At 39.2% G+C, this 21,026-nt stretch overlaps 1 protein-coding gene across 7 annotated transcripts in view; it reads right to left on the bottom strand.

Annotated features, from left to right (window-relative positions):
* LOC133650613 (seizure protein 6-like) overlaps positions 1–21,026 on the bottom strand; it is a 322,692-nt gene that overhangs the window by 17,767 nt on the left and 283,899 nt on the right. For all 7 annotated transcript variants that reach the window (XR_009826259.1, XR_009826260.1, XM_062048070.1 and 4 more), the window contains exon 10: positions 3,755–3,951. Coding sequence is in view for 5 of the 7 variants with exons in the window: in XM_062048070.1 (XP_061904054.1) it covers positions 3,755–3,951 (197 nt within the window). In the remaining 2 variants the exon portion in view is untranslated. The remainder of the gene's footprint in view (positions 1–3,754; positions 3,952–21,026) is intronic.

The raw sequence follows: 21,026 nt of genomic DNA, 5'->3' as shown, positions 1-21,026 counted from the left end.
CACCCTGTATGCTAATGTTAATGACCTGTTGAACTCATATACATCAAGTGTTGTAAATGTTTTGGACACCATTGCTTCTGACAAAGTTAGAATGGTTAAAAGTAAGCAAAAGGCGCCATCGAGAAATGAAGACTCGGTCTGGGCACAGAAAAGGGAATGCCGCAGAGCCGAACGGAAATGGCGCAAATCAAAGCTCCAAGCTCATTATGAGATTTACAAAGAAAATCTAAATGTGTTTAACCAGACTTTGCGTAGAACAAGGGAAAAACATGTTTCTGAAATCATCACAGACTGTAGTAATAAATCTTGTGTCCTGTTCACAGCCGTACACAGATTAAAAACCCTCCAATTTCACTTCCAGTAGAACTCATTTCCACATCAAAGTGCAATGAGTTTGCGATATTCTTTCATGATAAAGTTCAAGGCATTAAAAATGCAATAATTCCTGGAAAACAAATTGCTACTCTGCAGCCAGTTTGTTAACTAGAGCTGGCACATTTCACTCCCGTCACTGACTAAATTGAAATGCGCTCCCCTTACTCACCATTGTGTGTTATACTCAATGGTTAACTGGACGTCTTTATGTGCTTGAAGCCTCAATCATTGGTATGTGTTCATCTACAAAACCATTCTGGGTATCACTCCATCTTATCTGTCTTGTCTTTTAACAAAGAAACAAGGAAGTTACAATCTTCGTCCAATGAATGTTCTGCAATTTGTCGTCCCCAAAGTAAGAACTGAACTGGGCAAGAAAGCATTTAGGTTTTCAGCACCGAAGGCTAGGAATAACCTACAATCGAATCTTCAACTTCAAACCCTTGTTACATTAAATGAGTTTAAAGCTTCTGTGAAAGGATTGCAGTCTACCTTGTCTGTATGCACATGTGTTATGTGAGCAAGTTTTAATGTTGTAAATTTGATGTTTTATGTGTTTTTTACTGTTTTTAATGTAACCTTGGTGCTGCCCTCTTGGCCAAGTCTCCTTTGGAAAAGAGATCTTTGATCTCAATGGGATTTTACCTGGTTAAATAAAGGCTAAATAAAAATAAAATAAATAAAAAAAGTAATCAACTGTTTTGTCAGTGTTACCCATTAAATTTCTAAAATCTATGCTGAGCAGTTTATTACCACAATTCACTCATCTAGTTAACATTTCACTTCAGACTGGAACATTTCCAAAGGCCTTAAAAATGGCTGTCGTTAAGCCCCTCCTAAAGAAGAGTAGTCTTGAAGCCACGGTACTGAAGAGGTATCGGCCCATAATAAACTTGCCATTTTTGGGCAAAGTACTAGAAAAATGGTAGGCCAAGAGCTAAGTGACTTTCTCCTGTTTAACAATGTGTTTGATATTTTCCAATCAGTCATTAAGCCCCACCACAGCACTGAAAACGATCTGATCAAGGTGATAAATTATATCCGTCTGAACACAGATGCAGGAAAAGTCTCAGTCTTGGTTCTACTGAAACTGAGCGCTGCCTTTGACACAACTGACCATACTATTTTAATATGGAGGTTAGAAAACTAGGTGAGGATATCTGGTTCTGTTCCTAACATTTTTGTATGCTGTAACTATGAAAATATATATTATTTTAATAATAATTCATTTGGCACGATCATGTCTGGAACCAATTAGTCTCGAAAAAGAGGGAAGGCTGTAGTCATAAACGGGGGCGTTATCACAATCAAAATATCAAAATTCGACATCCATTGCTTTCGGTCTCCCCTAGAAGGGGGGGGGGGGGGGGGGTTTACCCACGTATGCGGTCCTCTCCAAGGTTTCTCATAGTCATTCACAACGACGTCCCACTGGGGTGAGTTTTTCCTTGCCCGTATGTGGGCTCTGTACAGATGATGTTGTGGCTTGTGCAGCCCTTTGAGACACTTGTGATTTAGGGCTATATAAATAAACATTGATTGATTGATTGATGGTTATTGCTAAAACATTGTGAGCTGTTCGGTATTGTGGGTCATATACCAGCAATCCCACAAGGTCAGTATTAAAGAACATAGAGTTAGCTTATTCATCCTAAAATAAGAGATGTGGAATGGGGGTCTAGTTTATTGAATTAGTTTATTTATATCGAACGGAATATGCCAGATACAAAGAACGAGGTCAAGACACAAACTAGGCCAGGGAAAACACAACCCAAATGGGGTCCTCAGAGGAGGATCCGCCATTTTTGATCTGATCTATATCTGTCAGTGGAAAGAATACAAGGGAAGGGAGGAGACCTTCTTGAGCCCATCCAGGATGCTCCAACATGCTCTCCCTTTTCAGGGCAGCCGTACATTTTTGCTTCAATCAATCATACTGTGCAATGAATGTAAGATGGTGAATCTGACATTGACAGCTGCTTAGTAAGTCTTTATGAGACATAAACGACACTATGAGAAGGGTTATTTTGGGCCTTTCGGGATCACCTTCATGTTTCTAGCTAAAAGTGATATCATACTTTGGCTTTCCTTTTTTTTAGCATTTCAAGCATTCCACACGCACTTTCATTGTTAGTTCCAGAGATGGTAAACCATACTTGCCAACCCTCACGAATTTTCCGGGAGATTTCCGAATTTCAGTGCCTCTCCCGAAAATCTCCCGGGACAACCATTCTCCCGAATTTCTCCCGATTTCCAGCCGGACGTAAGGCACGCCCCCTCCAGGTCCGTGCGGACCTGAGTGAGGACAGCTTGTCATCATGTCCGCTTGGCCAACCAAAAAGTACTTTTTGGTTGGCCAACGGTTTACGTTGTATTGCGCACCCTGACGGCAAGTGTGGGAGTCGGTTCTGAAGTATGAAATAAAGAGACGTAACTTCGTCACCACTTCTGGTTATTGACTCCAAGCCAGAATATTACACTGCCCATACCTATGCTCCTCCAAAGGCTGTGCTACTGGCTGCAAAGCATTGCACTTTCAAATACAACAATGAGTAGAGAGGAATGTTATGTGTGTATATGTGTAAATAAATGAACACTGAAATTCAAGTATTTATTTTATTTATATGTATATATATATATATATATATATATATATATATATATATATATATATATATATATATATATATATATATATATATAGCTAGAATTCACTCAAAGTGAAGTATTAATATTTTATATATATATATATATATATATATATATATATATATATATATATATATATATATATATATATATATATATATATATATATATATATATATATATATAAGAAATACTTGAATTTAAGTGAATTCTACCTATAAATATACTCCTCCCCCCTTAACCCCGCCCCCGGCCCCGCCCACCTCCCCAAAAAAATAAATCTCCTGAATTTGGAGGTCTCAAGGTTGGCAAGTATGTGGTAAACAGAGTTAGCAAAGCTCTTTATATTCCCCTGTATATTCAGTCCTTGTTAAAGAAGAGATGAGGGGCTCTTTAAGGATGAAACATATTCTCGTAACAGCAGGGAATATAAATGCAATATTTTCTGTGTGTGCTAAACAAGAGCGTTTTGGACTGCAAATGTAAACAGAGCCTGGCGATGAATGCCGGGAGGAACCAAGCAAGCGGTTTAGCACCAGTCAACATGTGCCCCCTTGCAGCACTGAACATGGCAAAGAACACAAAGCATCAAGCAAAGCAGGCAATATTTAAGTGTACCCAATTACTGTGTTCCTGTTTGTCATTGTTATCCAATGCAGCAAACCTGGAATGAGCCAGACAGACAAAGCTACAAAAAATGATAAATGCTACAGGTATACTTAAATCTTACCAAAGAAGTGCACCACAAAGCCATTGTTGTAACCATAGATGTTTGTAGCAGGATCTGACTGAAACTGAACGGTGACATCAGCCATGGACGTGTAGAGCTTGAAGTGAGGACGTTTGCCGCTGTATTGACCAAGAATGTTGGCGGACAGGTCATCACCGTCGTAGAATGTCAGGAGGTCATTTTTACCCAGGTTAAGTCTGTGAAAAACATGAAAATTGTTTAAATTTTTTTAGCAAAATTTATCAAATTAACAACGTTTTAAAAACACAAGTGTTGGTACCATATCTGTGTTTGGTTACATTTCACCTAAACTAAAAGGACAATTTGATGACAATAGTAATGTTGGAAGAGCCTCCAATACCCCCACGGCTCCAAAAGAGACAAGCGGTAAAAAATGGATGGATGGATGATGGTAAACACTAAAGGACTGATCTACTAAAGGCTTGCGTGTATTAAAACACATGCAAACTTGAGAGCACACACAAAGCTAGTACCCAGCAGGCACAAGGCATTGATACAATGTTGATTTTACATACATGTCCTTTAAAACTGACTTTGAAACAACGTTGCAAACTAGTTGTATTTGTAAATTGAGACAATGTTGATGTCCAACGTTGGATCCACTTTGTTGGTTGGGAAATTACCAAATTTCAATGGTCAAATCAACGTCACAACCTGACATTGAATAAATGTCGTCAAAAAGCATGTTGTTTCAACATTGTATTGGTGTTGTAGAATATTGATTGGGAAATTACCAAAATTCAATGGTCATATCAACCTCAGAAACCAACATTGATTAAACGTCGTCAAAAAGCATGTTGTTTCAACATTAAGTATGCGGGCTCCATCCAGTGGTATGCTAAATAATAACTTAAATATTCAAACAGATAAGATACGAATATTTATTGTCCTTGCACAAGTATACACAGTACACCAGTTCAACAAAATTTTAGGCATGGATTCTATCCTCGGTGCAGAACGGGTAAATAATAGGAACAATTTGAAGAAAATAAATAAACTGGAATCTTATACAGTCATTATAAAAACTTCACATTGCAGCATGTTACTGCACACGTTAAAATAAGTTATATTAACAATGTTGATGATTGCACTTGTGCATGAAATGACACAATTTTACAGTCACATGTTTGTATTTAACAGGACTATAGCCTGGTTATAAAAACGGTCCCTCAGTTTATTTGTTCCTGTTTTCAGCACCCTGAATCTTCTGCCTGAGGGCAGCGGCTGAAACATTTGGTGTCCTGGATGTGTACTGTCTTTTAAAATGCTGCGTGCCCTCTTGAGACAACGGGTGCTATAGAGGTCCTGTAGGGAGGGGAGAGTGTGCCCAAAGATTTTCCGGGTGGTGTTGATTCTCGTTAGTGCCTTTCTGTGTGCCACGGTGCAGCTGGCGAACCACACAGAGATATAATACGTCAGCACACTCGCAATGGAGCAGCGGTAAAATACAGTCAGCAGCTCCCTCTTCATGTTGATCCCCCTGAGGATTCTCAGGAAGTAGAGCTGCTGTTGGGCCCACTTTACGACCGCCGAGGTGTTGGAGCTCCATCCGAGGTCTGCATCCATGTGCACACCCAGGAACTTAAAGCTTGGCACCCTCTCCACACACTCCCCATTTACCTACTCAGTGGCCTAATGGTTTGAGTGTCCGCCCTGAGATCGGTAGGTTGTGAGTTCAAACCCCGGCCGAGTCATACCAAAGACTATAAAAATTGGACACATTACCTCTCTGCTTGGCACTCAGCATTAAGGGTTGGAATTGGGGGTTAAATCACCAACAATGATTCCCGGGCGCAGCCACTACTGCGGCCCACTGCTCCCCTCATCTCAAAATTCAATGGTCATATCAACCTCAGAAACCAACATTGATTAAACGTCGTCAAAAAGCATGTTGTTTCAACATTAAGTATGCGGGCTCCATCCAGTGGTATGCTAAATAATAACTTAAATATTCAAACAGATAAGATACGAATATTTATTGTCCTTGCACAAGTATACACAGTACACCAGTTCAACAAAATTTTAGGCATGGATTCTATCCTCGGTGCAGAACGGGTAAATAATAGGAACAATTTGAAGAAAAATAAATAAACTGGAATCTTATACAAACTGGAATCTTATACAAGGGTGATGGGTCAAATGCGGAGAATCATTTCGCCACACCTAGTGTGTGTGTGACAATCATTGGTACTTTAACTTAACTTTATGTGGATTGGCTGCACATCAGTCTGCCTTTTCCTGTAGTCCGCAATCACCTCCTTTGTCTTAGAGATGTTGAGGTCCAGGTTATTATCATCACACCATCTTACCAGTCTCTGAACCCCCTCCCTGTACACTGTCTCATCGCCTCCAGAGATCAGCCCCACTAAAGTAGTGTTGTCTGCAAGTTTGACGATGGCATTACCTGGGTGAGAGGTGATGCAGTCTTGGGTGTACAGAGTGTAAAGCAGAGGACTCAGTGCACAACCTTGTGGCGAGCCGTTGTTAAGGCTGAGGGCTGTGGAGAGATGAGGCCCAACTCTGACTCTCTGCACAAGGCCTGAGAGGAAATCTCTGATCCAGCAGAAGGTGGTGGCTGGGCACCCGATCTCCAGTAGTTTGGCAGTTAGTCTGTCAGGGAGTATGCTGTTGAAGGCAGAGCTAAAGTCGACAAAGAGCAGCCCAGGTGGGAGATGGTGGTGTGAAGCGCTGTGCAGATGGCGTCCTCTGTCGATCTATTAGCTCTGTATGCAAACTGCAGTGGGTCAAGTGTGGGTGGGAGGTAGGAAATGATGTGACGTCAAAGTAATTTTTTCAAATCACTTCACTTAAAGTGTTTACAAAGTAAGAAGAAGAAGAACCATGATAAACATTCTGAATTAATTTCATCCATCCATTCATTTTCTAGATAATCTTACTTATCTCACCATATGAATATTACTTACTTAATTAATTGTTATTTATTTATTTTTATTGTCATTACTTATGGAGTATATTGTGAATAAATTGAGAACAGGAAGTGAACAAAAGTTTTAGCAACTGCTATGTAAAGGAAAACATGTTGAATAGAGAAACTGGAAATTGTGATGTATCATTTTGTATGCATGCATGTTCGAAATAAACACAAACTCAACTCAACTCAACTTCATGGTCATGGGTGTCAGAACAACTGGTTTGTAGTCGTTGAGACTGCTGATGGGCAGCGGGATGATTATGGCGGACTTCAGGCATGATGGGATAAAGGACTGGGACAGTGACTTATTGAAAATTTTGGTAAACACCCCGGCCAACTGGTCTGCACACTCTTTGAGGATCCTGCCAGTTACTCAGGGGGCAGATAGAAGGGTCTGCATGTCATGGTCAAATACTCTAAGTCCGGGGAACAATGACTGTCCACGGTTTCTGCATTTCTGCACCAGCTGTCGTTGGTGTAGATGCACAACCCCCCTCCTCTGCTATTACCGGAGTCGCCGTTCCTGTAGTAGCGGTGGAGCTTGTGGCCTGCTCGCCCGGTAGCCGAGTCCGGTAGGGGTGGTTGTAGCCCGGTCTCTGTTATTAACACAACACTACAGTCACAGAAACACTTGTCGGCTGCGATCTGTAGTCTCAGCTCGTCAATCTTATTCCCAATGGATCTGGTGTTGGAGAGGAAAATGCTGGGAAGCGGTGGTTTCAAAGGTTGTCTCTTTAGCAGCGTTAGCGGACCTGCCCTGCAGGCTTGCTTTTGCTTCCTTTGTTTTCGCCTCCTCTTTGGCTTACTGCTAGGGAAAACCACCCACGGAGACCCCGGAGTCCTGGCTAGGTCCTCCGGTATGTCGTCGGAGCGGTGGAAGCCTGACGTGATCGTGGTCAGCGTTCCGCAGCTAAATCCCAAACACAGTAATTCCTGGCAACTGTATGTAGGATTCACCGATCATACTGTGGTGTTTCCACACAAAAACCCACAAAAAAAAATACAAAAACACTAAACTAAGCACCGAGAATGGAGAGCCGTGAGCCGCTGTGTGTATGCATGCCGCCATGACAGTGTTACTGTTCAAACTGTGTGTAATGTTACAGTGGCCGAAATAATTAAATATACTTGTTAAATAATACCCCGGCCTTGTTTTTAATTAATATTTAGACCTACTATGCTACTGTATTTTAATGATGGTCATTGTGGTGGTACTTGGAGAGCCAAGTGTTTTCTGAGGTGGTACGTGGTGAAACAAGTTTGAGAACCACTGACCTAGATAATTTCAAACATTCTGCTGGGCTTGAGACCATGATGACATACGGTACATGGTATTTTAGTTGATCATTGCATTGAAAAAAAATGTTGCTGCTTGCAATGATAAAGAGCTCCTGATATGCTGGTAATTGGAGATGTACATGACATACCTTTTTAACATGATTTGTAAAATTTTGTGTAGGATCACACCTATGTATTTGACTTCCTCAAGATTTTTAATCATGTAACTATTCACATAGATACCTGGGAGATCATTTTGATATCTGTGTTCAGCGTAAGCAAGGACTCGTTCAGGCACTCTGTTGCTTTGGTCATTGCTACGGGTAGTTTAGTGGCATTCAGTTATGCATCGGAACCGTGAGTAAAGAAAACTGTCGTCAGCATACATTAAGATTTTCACATCATCGCAGACGGAAGGTACGTCATTGAAGTACAAGCTGAAGAGCAGTGGCCCCAGAACAGGCCCTTGAGGTTCCCTTTGGTACAGGAACTGAGCGACGTAGTTTTGTTGTTTATTCTTACGCGCTGGGAGCGATCTGCGAGGTAAGATTGAAGCCAACTGATAATGTTTGTGGAGAGATTGAAATTCTGAAATTTTGTCAGCAGTACTGATTGGTTAACTGTATCGAACACCTTACAGAGATCTAGGAAAATGGCCCCTGCCCCTGTCTAAGCTGCATTTGATCACCTCGAGGAAGTAACAAACTGCATTTTGTGTACCATATTTCCATTATAAAGGTGCAACATTTTTTTGAATAACTTTAGAAACAGTAGGAAGTATACTGATAGGTTTCTTAAAGTCGTTTTTGTTTCATGATTTGAAAATGGGTGTTGTAATTGCGGTTTTGAAGGACGATCTGAATACACATTCTCTTAAATGATTAATTATGTACTGTATCGGTTTTTATAATAAAAAACAATAAAAACTTCTTGAAGTATGCATTTTTTGTACCTTGAGCACTATAGTGCAGCCTTCCTTTCATGCATTTTCAGCGGTTAAAAATAAAGAAAAAGACATGGTGTCAGTGTAGATCAGGGGTCTCAAACTCAATTTACCTGGGGGCAACTGGATGCAGAAACTGAGTGAGGCTGGGCCGCAATAAAATATTTATTAAAAAAAATCTAACATGCACTTTTTAATGAATTCACCTTCTTTGAATGGCTTTCCCGCCCGAGCAACCATCTCACTCACCATGTAGCTAGCTTTGACTGCTGCATCGCTCTTTTTGCTTGCTTTGTTGAAGAAATCTTGTTGCCTCAGTAGACTGGTTTTGAAATTTACAACCCGGTTCACTCTCTCATCTCCCTGGTATTTTGCATACTCCTCAGTATGTCTAGTTGTATAATGACGTTTCAAATTATATTCCTTGTGCACCACAACTTTCTCTGTGCAAATAAGATACGTCGGAGTGCCCCTGTGCTCAAAAAAGAAATATTGCATCTCCCACTTTTCCTGAAATTGTCTTTGCTCATCACTAACCTTTCTCTTCACTGCAGGCTTTGAAAAAGACATGTTTGGGGTTGTGGAATATATTTGTATTTAGCCAACGCACGGAGAATAATGTTATTTCCGCAATGTGTGTCGTCGCTTTTCCCCCCTACAGCAACACGGTCGGCGGAAAGTACCGGGATTGCGAGCGCAAAAAAGTGACGGCTCCCGGAGTGTTATCCGGCGTCATATAAAAATATATGTAGTGTTCATCGTGTGAGGCAATGCAAATTAATCAATAAAAAAAACAAATAACGGTTTAAATTGGTCCCGGTTATCAGAGACTTTATTAATGACAGACAGGTGTCGCGGTGTGACTGCAGCCAGGCACGTAAGAAAACCCTCGTCTCCATGGCAACGTTTCTGTCGCTTTCACTAACGCAGGGGTGCATGATGGCCCAGTCACAATGTTGTATGTAGGTTCTGCAGACACACGCAAGCCACTGCAAGACATACTTGGTCAACAGCCATACAGGTCACACTGAGGGTGACCGTATAAACAACTTTATCACTGTTACCAATATGCGCCACACTGTGAACCAACACCAAACAAGAATGACAAACACATTTCGGGAGAACATCCGCATCGTAACACAACATAAACACAACATAACAAATACCCAGAATCCTTTGCAGCCCTAACTCTTCCGGGCTATGGAGATTGGGAAGGGGGGTTGGGGGGGACTGGGTGGTAACGGGGGTGTATATTCTAGCCCGGAAGAGTTAGGGCTACAAGGGATTCTGGATGTTCTCCCGAAATGTGTTTGTCATTCTTGTTTGGTGTAGGTTCACAGTGTGGCGCATATTTGTAACAATGTTAAATTGTTTATACGACCACCCTCAGTGTGACCTGTATGGCTGTTGACCAACTACATTTGTATGTCTTGCAGTCACTTACGTGTGTCCTCAGAAGCCGCATATATTATGTGACTGGGCCGGAACGCTGTTTGTATGGTGAGAAAGCAGACGCTACGACAGGCTGTAGAGGACACTAAAGGCAGTGCCATCACGGCACGCCCTTAATAATGTTGTCTGGGAGAAATTGGGGAGAATGATTGCCCCGGGAGATTTATGGGAGGGGCACTGAAATTCGGGAGTCCCCAGGAAAATCTGGAGGGATGGCAAGTATGCTCGCGGGCGGCACTAACATTCAACTTTCATATTAAGGTGGGGGCCGCAAAATAACGTCTCGCGGGCCACGTGTCTGAGACCCCTGGTGTAGATGCACTGCACAACTGCTTCTAAAATGCCCATCAACAGTGGTACATGTCTCCTTCTTGTTTGAAAACATAGCAAAACGCCACAGGCGGATGTGCACTAAATGCGCAAAATCCTCATTTAAATAAGGCGGTCTCCACCGCTTTTTAATTGCAAACACAGTTTTAGCAGATCACACACAACATGCCTACTAATAGTACACGCTATTTTATAAATTGCACACACTGTTTAGTACTTGACACTTGGTGTGTATTCAAAATAAGTAGAAGTGTTTAGATAAAACAAACATGTTTAAATGAACAAATGCTATGGAATCCTGTGACTCCTACACGGTAGCACTCACAGCTGCCCTCTATTATTACCATGGTTCTAGGAACAATTGTATCACCAGTTGATTAGGATACAGTTAATGAGCTCCCAGGCCTCTGTATAACTACAGGCAATATTAGCACGAAAACAGACTTGATAGAGTTATTCAAGTCCCCAAAACTATAAAGGCAGAAATCTATTAATAAGAGATCTCCAACTACCGACAATTGGGTGGGACCAAACTAGGTAGTTTTCTACTCTATCATTTTGGATTAGGTAATAAAATAAACTGTCTATATTTTTCACAATTACTAAGTGTGTGTAGTAAATTATTTTACCGGCCTTAATAAAATTATCTCATGCGCATGCACACATACAAAAGCAGTCCAAGAAAATAATTTGCAGTATATGTTGTATGATAGAATATACATACAATGACAGCTAACACTAACACTAACTATCCAAATCGCTATTATTAGCTAATGTCCTTGTATGTGTTACGTACGTAGTTAGGTCATAACGTCCTAGAAGCCGGAAAGGACGGGATATACTTTGCAAAATACATTGGAAAATGACCACACTCGAGACGGTAAATGTTGCAAACAGCACCTTTAAGACACTAAGAAATGCAGTTTATTTGCTGATATGGAGGGGATTATTAATAAATTAGGGGAGTTGCTCCACACTGTGTATGGAGACACATAATAAGCTGCTAGCCGCTTGTCAGCCAATGGACTAAAAATAATAGTGTCAGCCAGAGGTGATCAGTGTTTGTAATCGGCTTTAAAAGGCATTGATTGACAATGGCATGGCGAAGTATATGAAAATTGAGAATAGACAAGGGGAAAGCCACAAACAATTTAAGAATTCACAATGAGCTTCATGAAAAAGCTTCTGTCAGTTGGCTATGAAACAAAAGCATTTAAGCGCGAACACCATACTTCTTTGTCTACTTAGTGGCAGGTCTTAACACATGTACATTTGGGCATTATTAGGAGTAGTTATTCAACTGAATACCATAAGAGCAATAACGTGGATCACGTTTGTGTCATTGCTCACTGAACTGAATTAGTCCTCTGACTCACACTTGTGGTGTGTGTTAGTGGATACACTTGACTTCAAATATATATAGTGTGAAGAAGATTATTTGGTTAAAGCTTTGTTAGAGTAGTGTGAGAAATGATGATCTTCAATCAACCTGTGATTAAAACAGAGTTGAGGTTGATGAATAGAAACAAACATTCATGCCCACAACCTCACCACATAATTTCCCATCTCTTTCCACAACAATTCTCACCTAAAATCAACAGGATGCACCCTATCAGTTGTACTTGGCCACACATATCTCCTAAAGTCATATATTTTGTGTCATCGCCAGCATTCTAATTCGGCTTTTAGCGAAAACCTGCTCTAGTGTGTCACTTGATGGACCAATAATTTATTTGCATCCTGTATATTCATGGCTCTGTTTTCCGAGGCTTCAGGCCAATACATAAAAAATGTGTGATTATGTGATTTGTGAAATATGATGGCGCTACAAATGGAAGAAAAACATATTTCAGTCTCGCTGAAACACAAAACAGAAACTCACATACGAGCACAAAATGAAATCCTGCCTTTAGTTTGTTTTACTACAATATATGCAAACTCCCAGTGAAAATACTCACATATGCAGGGATGACAAAAAGTAACATTATGAAAAAAAACTGGTATTCATTTTTTAGGATCACATGATTTAGTTTATTGTTTACCTCATATGCCCTGACTTTGACATTTAGGAAGAATTTTTTAATAATAAATGAGGGAAAAACGGAAATTTCAGTTTTTGGTCCGGCCCTCACTGACTTGGGACCATTGCAAAATTATGTGCGTCCCAAAGTCACCAGCCTTGGCGTCACTATAGACAGCGATTTTAAATTTGACAAACAAGTCAATGGCGTTTTAAAATCGTGTTTTTATCATCTTCGTCTTTTAGTAAAGCTCTCTCCCGGTTGCAGTTAGTCCAGAACGCGGCAGCACGACTTTTAACAGGGGCCAGGAAACGTGAGCATATAACCCCAATTCTTCGGAGTTTGCACTGGCTCCCTGTTCATTTTAGAATTTATTTTAAATCCTTGCTGTTTGTTTTTAAAGCTTTACATGGACTGGCACCTCAGTATATCTCGGACCTCATCCAAATTTACAGTCCTGCGCGCGCTCTGAGGTCCGAGAGCCAGCTCCAGCTCAAGGTGCCCAGGACGAGACTTAAAACCAGGGGAGACAGGGCCTTCTCTGTGGTCGGCCCTAAACTCTGGAACACTCTGCCCCTCCATGTTCAAACTGCTTCCACAGTGGAGTGTTTTAAGTCTCGTCTTAAGACCCACTTTTATTCTTTGGCTTTTAACACTACGTGAGTTGTGTGGTCTTCTGTCCTCTGTTGTTCTGTGTGTTTTTTTTTATACATTTTGATGTCTATTTTACTGTTTTAATTGGTTTTACCATTTAAAAATCGCTTTTAATCATATTTATTTTTTATATTGTCTCTGTATTGGTTTTCTATTCATTTATTCTTTGTTTTTAATCATATTTATTTTTTATATTGTCTCTGTATTGGTTTTCTATTCATTTATTCTTTGTTTTTATTCAGTCATTGGTGTAGCATAATATTGTTTTTAATATTGTTTTTAATATTGTTTTTAACATGGCTGTGCAGCACTTTGGAAACATTCTTGTTGTGTAAAACTGCGCCTTGCCGCAGTTCAAAGCGGTTGCCTAGCAACCAAAAGCTACGGCGAGTTTACAGCTGTTTTAAAGTGATCCCGACGTGGCAGAGTGATATAAGTTGACAGGCTGACACCTCAAATTGATCTCTGAACGGCGCAAGATACGAAATTGTTGGAAAAAACAAGTTAAAGTGCCGCAAGTCGCTAAAGAAGCAACTGCCGTTAAGACACAAGCAAGAGGCAGTGACGTCAGTGACTGCCGCGATGCGAAAAGGTAAAGGAAAGATTGAAATCCCGAAACCTTCGGGGTCAGCTGTTACAGAACACAACTGGGAACAAGACTTGAGGTTGGACACAGGACATGATGGGAATCAAGAAGTGATACTACAAAAACTTGAAGAAATGAAAGAAGAAATGAAAGAAAAATTGAAAGAAATGAAAAAAGAAATGAAAGAAATGAAAGAAGAAATGAAAGAAATGAAAAAAGAAATGAAAGAAATGAAAGAAGAAATGAAAGAAATGAAAAAAGAAATGAAAGAAATGAAAGAAGAAATGAAAGAAATGAAAAAAGAAATGAAAGAAATGAAAGAAGAAATGAAAGAATTGAAAGAATATCTGAGAAAAGTAACAACAGAACACAAACAAGATGTGAAAAGTCTGCAGGAAAATATAGAAAATCTGCAATCTCAGAACAACAGAAGAAATAATGAAGCCACTGAAATGGGCAAACGAATGAAGATCCTTCAAGAAGACAACAACATGTTGAGGAATATCATAGATGAAATGGATCAGGACAAACGAATGAATGATATCATCGTGACTGGGCACCGAATTAAACCAAGATCCTATGCGAAAGCTGTGAATAATGAAAGTGAACCAGATGAAATGGATATGATCTCAGCAGAACAGCAAGTGGTCAACTTTCTGCAATCAAAGGAAATTGAAATTGACATTAATACCATCGAAACATGCATCCCACTGAACGGAAGAAACAACAACGCCACTCCAGTCGTGCTCGTGAAACTCGTAAACAGAAAATCTAAAATGGCATTGCTGAGACAGGGAAAGAAGCTGAAGGGAACAAATGTGTACATGAATGAGCATCTCACAAAACGCAATGCTGGAATCGCCAAGAAAGCACGCGACTTGAGAAAGCAGGGAAAAATTCAGGGAACTTGGAGCATCAACTGTAAAATCTACATCAAGCTGAATGGAGGTCCAGAAGCAAGAGTAATTGTTGTCCATGACATCAAGGACCTGGACAATTTTTAAAGTTTACACAGCTACCAAAACAACAATGATAATGGACTCCGACAGAAAACAAACACCCAAATTCAGCATCGACACTACTATGTTCCAAGGGACGACTAAACAAGAGGACCTACATTCAGGATTGCATCCACCTACACTTATTGAGATTATTGAAACAACATCAAAGATTGTTGAACAAGAAAATATGGAACTAAAAAATGTCTGCAACAAAGATTACAAAAACCAGGATTTAGAAAATGATATAGATCCAGATACAATTTTTTTCTCCCACATCAGTAATAACTGTTTTTATTATACAGATGGTCAATATAATAGCAACATTACATACGATAACAAATTGTCAATTATTCATTTTAATAGCAGAAGCTTGTATGCAAACTACAACAACATTAAGAACTTTTTGGAACACATCAACGAACCATTCAAAGTGATTGCTGTCACAGAAACATGGATTGATGGTAAAAAAGGAATAGATTTTGATCTGGAGGGATATGAACTAAACTACATCAACAGAACCAACAAAAATGGAGGAGGAGTAGCTGTGTACGTGATGAAGAACCTGAACTACACAGTGGTAAAAAACATGTCATTTGCTATAGATAATATCTTAGAATGTATAACCATTGAAATATGTCAGGAAAAAAGCAAAAACATTTTCATCAGTTCTATATATAGATCACCTAAGTCAAGTATAGAAACATTTGAAGAATGGATCAAGGCTACTTACATGGATAATGGTCAAAGAATAATGTTCTTATGTGGTGACTTTAATATTGACTTATTGAACCCTAACAAGCAAAAGTCTATTGATGACTTCATTGATACAATGTACAGCATCAGTTTGTATCCAAAAATCACAAAGCCAAGCAGAATCACAGCACACTGTGCCACGCTTATTGATAATATTTTTACCAATGAGTTTGACAATAACACTACAAGTGGTCTACTTATAACCGACGTTAGTGATCATCTGCCAGTTTTTACAATATATGATGGACACTACAAGAAGAACATGGAAGACAAAAGGACATTTTGAAGACTGTGCACAGAGAAGAGGATGACTGCTTTCAAAATTGAGCTACAAAAGCAAGATTGGGACAATGTGTACAAGGAAAAAGAGGTTGATGAAGCATATGAACATTTCTTAAACAAGTTCATAATACTTTATGACAAACATTGTCCATGGATACAACTCAGTAATAAACAGAGAAAGAATAATCAACCATGGATGACAAAAGGATTAAAAAATGCTTGTAAGAAGAAGAATACACTATATAGAGAATTTATAGCACAAAGAACTATAGAGGCAGAAATTAAGTACAAAAAGTATAAAAACAAGTTAACAGACATACTACGATCATGTAGAAAAGAATATTACAGTGAATTATTGGACAGGAACAAAAATAATATGAGAGCAACATGGGGCATCCTCAATAGCATTATTAAAAATAGCACAAAGAGGGACTACCCTCAATACTTTTTAGACGGAAATAAAAAAAAATGACAACATAAAGGAAGTAGTTGAAAGCTTCAATAACTATTTTGTAAATATTGGACCAAAATTGGAAGAAAGGATTCCAGACCCAGTTCCAATTGAGGACTATAATGATACCATAGAGCGAAATCCCAACTCCATGTTCCTCAGTAATGTGACACAGGAGGAAATAGTTACAATCGTGAAAAAATGTAAATCTAAGACTTCAACTGATTGTAATGGAATTGATATGGAAACGATAAAAAAGGTTATAGAAGAGATCTCAGGACCATTAATGTATATTAGTAGTCTATCATTTCAAACAGGTACATTCCCAAACAAAATGAAAATAGCTAAAGTTGCACCAATTTATAAGACTGGAGATAAACATCAATTTACAAATTATAGACCTGTTTCTTTACTTCCACAATTTTCTAAAATCATTGAAAAACTGTTTAATAACAGATTAGAGAGTTTCATAAATAAAAATAGAATACTTGAAGAGAATCAATATGGATACAGAGCTAATGTCTCAACTTCAATCAATCAATCAATCAATCAATGTTTATTTATATAGCCCTAAATCACAAGTGTCTCAAAGGGCTGTACAAGCCACAACGACATCCTCGGTACAGAGCCCACATATGGCTTTAATTGAAATTACAGATGAAATGACCAATGCAATAGACCAGGGGTCGGCAACCTTTACCACTCAAAGAGCCATTTTAGCAAGTTTCACAAATTAAAGAAAGTAATGGGAGCCACAAAAAAATTTTTTAAATTTAAAATGAAAAACACAGCATACAAAGCTTAAATGCTTTGTGCTATGTTAACCAGGGGTCTCCGACACACGCACCGGCACACACTTTAATGTGGAAATTTGATGTTAGTGCAGCCCGCGAGTTTTGAATGAATGGCGCTTGATAGCGTCATACTTGCCAACCCTCTCATTTTTCCCGGGGGACTCCCGAATATCAGAGCGTGACGACACTGCATTTGGCGCCCTCTACAGTCTGCCCTAACAGCGTACCTGCTCGACCACACGTAGAATGCAATTTTAGCTTGCTCACGTAAGTGACAGCAAGGCGTACTACCTCAGCAGCCACACATCTTACACTGACGGTACCAATACCCAGAATCCCATGCAGCCCTAACTCTTCCGCTTAACCAGAGTAACCCCTGACTGCAGCCTGCAGATCGAGGAGCGGGCTGCAGCCAGGGGCACTTGCTCAACCAACGCACGGAGAGGGGGGGGGGTTGATGTGTGGGGGGATTTGGTGGTAGCGGGGGTGTATAATGTAGACCGGAAGAGTTAGGGCTGCATGGGATTCTGGGTAATGGTTGTGTTGTGTTTATGTTGTGTTACGGTGGGATGTTCTCCAGAAATGTGTTTTTCATTCTTTTTTGGTGTGGGTTCACAGTGTGGCGCATATTTGTAACGTAACAATGTTAAAGTTGTTTGATACGGCTACCGTCAGTGTAAGCTGTGTGGCTGATGAGTAAGTATGCTTTGCTGTCTCCTGTGTGTGCAAGTAATAACAACATGCAACATGTGGCTGGACTGGCACGCTGTATGTAAATGCTATAGAGGACAATTACTGCAGTGCAATTAGGGCACGCCCTTTATTTAGTAATTAGAGTGTAAATAGGATTATTTTTTCCCTGGGAGTAATCTATGAGAGACACTGAGATCCATAAGTCTCCTGGGAAAACCGGGGGGGTCGGCATGTATGTAGCTGAGCCGCATCAGAGTGGTCAGGATGCGGCTCCGGAGCCGCGGGTTGCCGACCCCTGCAATAGACAGTAAAAAATGTGCAGCAGCAGTTTTTATGGATCTAACTAAAGCATTTGACACAATTAATCACAATATTTTAATCAAAAAACTAGAATGATATGGCATCAGAGGGTTAGTATTAAACTGGATAAGAAGTTATCTAACGCAGTGATTTTCAACCTTTTTTAAGCCGCGGCACACTTTTTACATTTACAAAATCCTGCGGCACACCACCAACCAAAATGACACTCTAACGCAGTATATAATACATATAGTTATTAATATAGTTTTCTAAATGTATTTATACTCACTACTATTACAATGGCTTTACAAGCTCGCAGTATTAATGTTTCTGCCACAGTGTGGGACTTTTTTGATTTAGCTACGAGTTCAACAACAAGGTAGCAAGCTTTGAGGGCTCTCTTGTTTACCTTTGTGGTTTTTCTCAGAAAAGTTGCCTGTTTCTCATTGTTTGTACGTAAGCGTACAAAATAGTCCATCGGGGTGTTTCGTTTGGAGATGGCGTTTAAGCTTGCTTGGCACCATAGCGCTATTGGATAGCTTCTCACCACACACCAAGCACTGCGGAGTCGGTGCTGTCGCATCCCCGGTGAAAGTCAATCCAAATGAAAGATAGCTTTCGCTTTATTGCCTCGAGCTCACCGTCTTTTTTTATTTTGCAGACCACTCATACTAGAGCCTTCATCTGGGTCAGAATTTTGTCCAGGACCCTGTTCGCCATTTGCATTTTCCCTTCTCAAAAACTTCTCCATCACTGTCACTTGCTCGCCTCCTCTTGCTGCGATCCCAAACTGTCACTGTCACGTGATGTGCGGCGCTAACTCGATTGTCTTTACAGGTATTTATCGCCCTCTGCTGCCACCTACTGAAATAGATGAGTATTACATTATCTGCCGCACTTTATTATAGCACGGACACCCGACAATGGTTAATTAGGAGATATTAAATAATTTTTCACGGCACACCTGACTATGTCTCACGGCACACTAGTGTGCCGCGGCACACTGGTTGAAAATGACTGATCTAACGAACAGGAAACAATACGTGAAGCTAGGCGAACACACATCTACAACGCTAAATATATCCTGTGGTGTACCTCAGGGATCAATATTAGGACCTAAATTATTAAATCTCTATATAAATGACATTTGTAAAGTTACAAAAGATTTAAAGTTAGTATTATTTGCGGATGATACAACAGCGTTTTGTTCAGGAGAGAACACACAGGAGATAATACAAATAATAACAGAAGAAATTAACAAATTAAAAAGATGGTTTGACAAAAACAGACTATCGTTGAATCTTAATAAAACTAAAATAATGCTATTTGGTAACAGTAGAAGAGAAAATCAAGCACAAATACAAATAGACGGAATAGAAATTGAAAGAGTAAATGAAACCAAATTTCTAGGTATAATGATTGATGATAAATTGAACTGGAAATCTCACGTAAAAAATATACAACATAAAGTAGCAAGAAACACGTCAATAATGAATAAAGCAAAACATGTTCTAGACAAAAAATCACTTCATATTCTCTACTGCTCACTAGTGTTACCATATCTGAGCTACTGTGTAGAAATATGGGGAAATAATTACAAAAGTACACTTCATTCATTAACAGTGTTACAAAAAAGATCAGTTAGAATAATACATAATGTTGGATATAGAGAACATACAAATCCTTTATTTATTGAATCAAAGATACTGAAATTCCACGACATAGTGAATTTGCAAACAGCTAAAATTATGCACAAGGCAAACTATAACCTGCTACCCAAGAATATACAACAATTCTTCTCAACAAAAGAGGAGAAATATAATCTTAGAGAAAAATGTAATTTAAAACATTTGTACGCACGTACAACACTTAAGACCTTCAGTATATCAATATGTGGAATTAAATTATGGAATGGATTAAGCAAAGCAATCAAACAATGTACTAATATGATACACTTCAAGAAACTCTTCAAACTTAAAGTGTTTACAAAGTACAAAGAAGAAGAACCATGACAAACATTCTCAATTTATTTCATCCATCCATTCATTCATTCTTAAAGTAATCTTACTTATCTCATCATATGAAATATGACTTTCTTCACCAATTATTATTATTAAATTCTTACTATTATTTATTTATTTATTTTTATTGTGATTACCTATGGAGTTTATTGTGAATAAATTGAGAACAGGAAGTGAATAAAAAGTTTCAGCAACTGTTATGTAAAGAAAAGGGGTAGGATTAAATAAGCTCTGCTTCTTCCTACTCCTTTTCGAACATGTTGAAAAGAGAAACTGGAAATTGTGATGTATCATGTTGTATGCTTGCATGTTCGAAATAAACTCAAACTCTAACTCTAACTCTTTATAAATAAAGTGGATTGGATTGGATTGGATTATTGGTCAAAACATTAATGCTGCTACTATCTATCTATTACGTCAATGACTTGTTTTTGTAGAAATATTTTTCGAGAATCAATCAAACTCACATTTTAATTATGAAGGAATCAGTGAAATAAAAACTGGTAATATATTAAAATTTGATGACCGCATTTTTCGGACCATAAGCCACTATTTTTTTTCTATGCTTTGAACCCTGCAACTTATAAACTCATTTTTCTCTGCAAACGGCCATAATATTTAGTATTTTGCAAAATGTTTTCAACACTGACAGAGAGACTGAAAAGGTGTGTTATTGTTTGTGCTACGGCACCACCTTTTTGGGATGAGTTCGCTCACTGCAGGTGCTGCAGGCTGAAAATTTACTTCCTATTTGGTGCCT

The sequence above is a fragment of the Entelurus aequoreus genome, linkage group LG05 (assembly GCF_033978785.1).
Source record: "Entelurus aequoreus isolate RoL-2023_Sb linkage group LG05, RoL_Eaeq_v1.1, whole genome shotgun sequence".
NCBI classification, from domain to species: Eukaryota; Metazoa; Chordata; class Actinopteri; order Syngnathiformes; family Syngnathidae; genus Entelurus; species Entelurus aequoreus.
The sequence above is the reverse complement of the archived record's forward strand: the minus strand, read 5'-3'. Positions and strand labels throughout refer to the sequence as shown.